At 40.0% G+C, this 6,342-nt stretch overlaps 1 protein-coding gene across 1 annotated transcript; it reads left to right on the top strand.

Moving 5' to 3' along the window:
* The first annotated feature begins 2,647 nt into the window (after positions 1-2,647).
* Positions 2,648-4,178, top strand: LOC129499496 (elongation factor 1-alpha 1-like). The gene is given in 3 exon segments (XM_055309254.1): positions 2,648-3,370; positions 3,372-3,438; positions 3,441-4,178. Coding segments are annotated over 3 exon segments (1,389 nt in total). The 3' UTR covers positions 4,040-4,178.
* Positions 4,179-6,342: the final 2,164 nt, after the last annotated feature.

Genomic DNA, 6,342 nt, shown 5'->3' with positions numbered 1-6,342 from the left:
TACCTGGAGCCCCAGCCGGGAACTTGGTGGACATGCAACAAAGGCCTCACCCCCTGTGTGTCGGCTAAGGTTCTAAATAGCTCAGACGACTTCTGTGTCATGGTGCAGATCATACCCAGGGTGTTCTATCACCCTGCTGAAACTCTAGAAAATCAGTATGATAAACATCCCACCCGTTTTCGGCGCGAACCTGTCTCCCTAACCTTAGCCGTTATGTTGGGACTAGGGGTCGCTGCTGGGGTGGGTACTGGCGCAGCTGCTCTGATCCAGGGCTCACAACGTTCTATAGAACTCCAAACAGCTGTAGATGAGGATCTACGGACACTAGCGCAGTCCGTTTCTAAGCTAGAACAGTCCCTCCCCTCACTTTCAGAAGTAGCACTTCACAACAGGAGAGGCTTGGATTGACTATTCCTGAAAGAGGGAGGACCGTGTGTGGCCCTGGGAGAGGAAGGCTGTTTCTATGCAGACCATTCTGGAGTCATCAGAGACTCCATGGCCAAACTCAGGGAAAGGTTAAATAAAAGACAAAGGGACCGGGAGGCCCAGCAGGGCTGGTCTGAAAGCTGGTTTAATCAGTCTCCCTGGTTGACCACCCTAATCTCTACCATTCTGGGCCCTCTAGTTGTCCTGCTCCTGCTGCTAACTTTCGGCCCCTGCGTCCTCAACCGGCTGCTCCAGTTCATCCGAGAAAGATTGTCTATTACCCAAGCTCTGGTATTAACTCAGCAATGTCGGGCCCTCCAAACTGAAAAAAAAAAAAATGTTCCCTAAGATTTTAAGGTTAAAATCAGCCCAAACAAGAGGAGGGAATGAAGAAACCTTCCCCCCTTGTAAGTAGGGCCAGCCCTAATCCAGAGGCAGCCCATCCAGTCTTCTTCCTGAAATTTTAGCAACTAAAAGCATTCTGTTTACAATAAGAAAACCGTTTCCCCCCCCCCCACACCCTGATTGGAATGTCCCTGAATAGGTTCATGTTGACCCTCCCCGAAATCAACCTGGATGCCATGCGACTCCCGCGGTTCTTTTGTCTTTAGGAAGTTTCTTTCCTTTTGCCTTTTAAAAGACACCTGGAATTGCTAATCGGGGCTCTTTTCCTCTTCGGAGGCGGAGAGCCCGTTTGCGCAAACGTTCAATAAACCCTCTTGCTAATTGCATCTGCCTGTCTGGGGTCTGGGTCTCTGGGGCGTCCACCGGGCCACGTTGGCACCCGTGAGCCAGGGTCCAACAACACAAATAATAGAGAATATTAAAATGTATATTTTGAAATTGTATTTTATCTTCCAATAACCCCTGCAAAATCATCTCTATTGTTCCATGTTTTGAATTTTTTTTTCAATGTAAGGCTGGATAGTTGGTAAACTATGTCTGCCATCAAAGACTTACATATCTCATGGGGAAATTAATGTTGTAAATACTGATTTCTACTATACCAGGATCTTTCTAGAAGCCTAGGAAATACATCAGAGAGAAAAAAAATAAAAGGAGTCTACCCTGAAGTTGTTTACAGTCTAGTTGGAAAGACAATTGTATTAACAAAAATTTCTTTAAAGTTACTGACAAAGAAACATCTACAAATTATCAACACTTAGCCAGAATGATAAATGTGAAAGAAAATGAGATAAATGTAGTGGATCACTGGCCAGGGTCATCTTGTTTAAAACTGAACTCATTTTCCCTGATCCCAAACCTTGTCCCTGCTGTGTACTCTGTCTTTAATTTATCCATCCAGTTGCATAAACCAAAAACCTGAACAATCTCCCCAAAGCACCCGCACTCAACTATCCACGAAGTGATATCCATTCTAATTGTATAATCTCTATCTATAGATTTCTCTCTAAACCCATTGCCACTACCTTAATTTGGGTATACAGAATTTCATGACCAGAGGATTGGAATATCATTTTCACCAGCACTATTCTACCATTACAACCACTATGGAAGAATTGTGAACTGAATGGAATTTTATTTCAACCAATCAGTCATCATTCATGTACAGTACCAACTGTTCAGGAAAACACCTGAATTTTACTAGCAGGGCTTCTAAAATAATTGGAAGTTTTATGCAGTTATATGATGGATGCAGTTCTATCATTCATTTTTCCTTTAATTACTTAACAAATGTTTATCAAATAACTATTGAGTATTTATGTGGTATTTTTCCTTCCAAACATTATTGTTTTAATGCACTGTCATACAGCCAATATATATATATCATAAATTGCTCTATCAGTATTTCTTGTTTTGTCAAAAAAAAAATCAGTCATGAATACTGTTTTTAGCAAGGTCACTTGATTTCAAAGTAGTCGGTGTGTTTTCTAACTTCTTAACCATATGCCTTTTTCCACTTTATATAGATATCAAAAAGCAATGGAGTAAGTATATATATTATACATATATATACTACATTATAATATATATGTATAAAATATAATAATATATGTATATATATATATATATATATACTTAGAGAGGAGAGATTAAGCAATATATTTAGGTTTTCCACCTGAAGCAAACCTTTGCTAGAACTTCTATCTTCTGTATGTCCCCAATAAATTCTATATAAAACATCTTCTATTGCTTTTTCGCAACGGGTTTGCTGCCAGAACACAGGTGTCGTGAAAACCACCACTAAACCTAAACCAAAATGGGAAAGGAAAAGACTCACATCAACATCGTCGTCACTGGACATGTAGATTTGGGCAGGTCTACCACTACTGACCATCTGATCTACAAATGTGGTAGGATCAAAAGAACTATCGAAAAATTTGAGAAGGAGGCTTCTGAGATGGGAAAAGGCTCCTTCAAGTATGCCTGGGTCTTGGATAAACTGAAAGCTGAAGGTGAACATGGTATCACCATTGGTATCTCCCTGTGGAAATTCAAGACCAGCAAGTATTATGTGACCATCATTGATGCCCCAGGACACAGAGACTTTATCAAAAACATGATTACAGGCACATCTCAGGCTGACTGTGCTGTCCTGATTGTAGCTGCTGGTGTTGGTGAATTTGAAGCAGGTATCTCCAAGAATGGGCAGACCCGTGAGCATGCCCTTCTGGCTTACACACTGGGTGTAAAACAACTAATTGTTGGCATTAACAAAATGGATTCCACTGAGCCACCCTACAGCCAGGAGAGATATGAGGAAACCGTTAAGGAAGTCAGCACCTACATTAAGAAAATTGGCTACAATCCAGACACAGTAGCATTTGTGCCAATTTCTGGTTGGAATGGTGACAACATGCTGGAGCCAAGTGCCAACATGCCTCGGTTCAAGGGGTGGAAAGTCACCTGTAAAGATGGGAATGCCGGATGCCAGTGGAACACACTGCTTGGAGCTCTGGATTGCATTCTGCCACCAACTCGCCCCAACTGATAAGCCTTTGCATCTGCCTCTCCAGGATGTCTATAAAATTGGTGGTATTGGTACTTTCCCAGGGGCCAAGTGGAGACTGGTGTTCTTAAGCCTGGCATGGTGGTCACCTTTGCTCCGGTCAATGTTACAACTGAAGTAAAGTCAGCTGAAATGTGCCATGAAGCTTTGAGTGAAGCTCTTCCTGGGAACAATGTGGGCTTCGATGTCAAGAACATATCTGTCAAAGATGTTCATCATGGCAATGTGGCTGGTGACAGCAAAAGTGACCCACCAATGGAAGCAGCTGGCTTCATGGCTTGGGTGATTATCCTGAACCATCCAGGCCAAATCAGTGCTGGATATGCACCTGTGCTAGATTGTCACACAGCTCATATTGCTGGCAAGTTTGCTGAGCTGAAGGGGAAGATAGATCGTCATTCTGGAAAAAAGCTGGAAGATGGTCCCAAGTTCTTAAAATCTGGGGATGCTGCCATTGTTGATATGGTTCCTGGCAAAGCTATGTGTGTTGAGAGCTTCTCTGACTATCCTCTTCTGGGCTATTTTGCTATTCGTGACATGAGACAGATGGTTGCTGTGGGTGTCATCAAAGCAGTGGACAAGAAGGCAGCTGGAGCTGGCAAAATCACCAAGTCTGCCCAGAAAGCTCAGAAGACTAAATGAATATTATCCTCAATACCTACCACCCCAGTCTTAATCAGTGGTGGAAGAACAGTCTCAGAACTGTTTGTGTCAATTGGCCATTTAAGTTTAATAGTAAAAGACTGGTTAATGATAACAATGCATTATAAAACCTTCAGAAGGAAAGGAGAATATTTTGTGGACCATTTGGGATTTTTTGTGCATGTGTGGCAGTTTTAAGTTATTAGTTTTTAAAGTCAATACTTTTTAATGGAAACGACCAAAAATCTGTCACAGAATTTTGAGACCCATAAAAACAAAAGTTTAATGAGATAATTAAATAAATAAATAATAAATCAATCATCTTCTATTTCACCTAAGTTGAAAAAGGAAATGAATAAAGATAAATTTATCAATTAATAAATTGTACCACGTTTGTATTTTGAAATAAAACATGACCCAAAATAGCATTTTTAAAAAATTATCTAGAATCTTAAATGACTTTCTAATATCTAACTGCTATTTCATGATTGAAGCTGGACATATAATATTTGGCACTGAAGTATACAAACAGTGGCAGCACACAGGCCTGGAGCCTTCTGTTTTGGCTAATATAAACCATTATTCTGACTCACATCAAGCTTAACTTTTCATTGAAATGGTATCAGTAGGCTCCTTATTCCATTTGAAAAGAACAGGACAAAGAGTTCACCTTCAGACAGTTCTTTACTTCTTTTGGTATAAGAAAATGGTCTGCTTAAAGCCTCAGAAGGGGGGAAAGATTTAGAAGAAAAAGTTACATTTTTATCAAAAAAGTAAAATCCAGAAGATCCTAATGTAAATTCTCTCTCTTCCTTAGATATTATGTGCACATATAATTTTATTAAATATTTACATGTTAATGATTTCCTGCATAATGATTATTCTCCTTTTGTGAATGGGAGTATCTTTTAAATCCCCTCATAGAGTCTGAGTAATGCATTTAGTAAAATTTATCATTAACTTGCTAATTACTGAAATAAGAGGAAAGAAATTCTAAAAAGAGGAGCAGAGATCTGAGTATTAAGTAAGAAAGACAGGAAGGAGAAATAGACAAGAAACAAATGAAAGAAATAATGTGGCTGTTAAATATTTTGGCCACACTCCAGTATCTATTCACATAGAAATTAGAAAGCCTGACCATCAAAAGGAATAAAAAAGTCATTTTTTTTGGCTCTATTTCAAAACTGATTGCTTACCTAGATGCTCAGCAGAAGCATAGTTTAGTGGCTATATCTAGCTGAGTCCATTTAGTTCAGGGTTTGTTCCTTTACAATGCCTAAGGAATGTTTGATTCCTTGTTTATGCTTTTACACTGGGACTTCAAATGGTCAACAAAACTATTAGTTTGGGAAACTAAAGGCATGTAATGGCAAAGAACCGCCTTAGGTTAAGTAACAAGTAATCCCTATAAATATACACCAAATTATAAATGGCACATGGGTGTGGTTCTGCTGTGGTTCATTGAGCAAATTTTCATTCAACAGTCATTGAAGGGATCCCTGGGTGGTGCAGCAGTTTAGCGCCTGCCTTTGGCCCAGGGCGCGATTCTGGAGACTCGGGATCGAATCCCACGTCAGGCTCCCGGTGCATGAGCCTGCTTCTCCCTCTGCCTATGTCTCTGCCTCTCTCTCTCTCTGTGTGACTATCATAAATAAATAAAAATTAAAAAAAAAAGTTCAACAGTCATTGAATCCCACTTAGTGTGGGTGTACAAAGTTCATTTTCCCCAACTCAATCCTAACCCACTTCTCCTTTTCTCACTGTCTTGTCTGCAAAGCCATGTTGTTCATTTCTTAAAAAAAAAAAAAATTGATTGATTTGAGAGAGAGAGAGGGAGAGAGATGATACGTGTGCATACGCAAGCAGAGAAAGGGGCAGAGGAAGAGGGAGACAGATCCTCAAGCAGTCAACAGGCTGAGCAAGGAGCCCACCTGGGCTTGATCCAGGATCCTGAGATCATGACCTGAGCCGAGACCAAGAGTCAGGGGCTCAAGAGACTGAGCCACCCAGGCACCCCCAAGTTATTCACTTCTGAGTTGTGTGTCAGCAGTGCTCCAATATATTAAAATGCAAGGAGAAATCCCTGAACATGTTCTCTTAAAATAGAGAGGTACCATCACAAACTAGAAAGAATATTGATTTTACACAAAAACAGACTGATTTTAAATCCTGGGCTTGACTCTAATAATAATGAATCCTCAACTTCTTCAGCTATAAAATGAAAATAAAAATTTTATCTTCCTCACAGAATTTGTATAAAGATTAAATATTACCAATATATGTGAAATACGTAGAACATAGTA

This window comes from Nyctereutes procyonoides, unplaced genomic scaffold (assembly GCF_905146905.1).
Source record: "Nyctereutes procyonoides isolate TBG_1078 unplaced genomic scaffold, NYPRO_anot_genome, whole genome shotgun sequence".
Lineage (NCBI taxonomy): Eukaryota > Metazoa > Chordata > Mammalia > Carnivora > Canidae > Nyctereutes > Nyctereutes procyonoides.
Note: the sequence above shows the minus strand (reverse complement) of the source record. Positions and strands in the feature narration are given on the sequence as shown.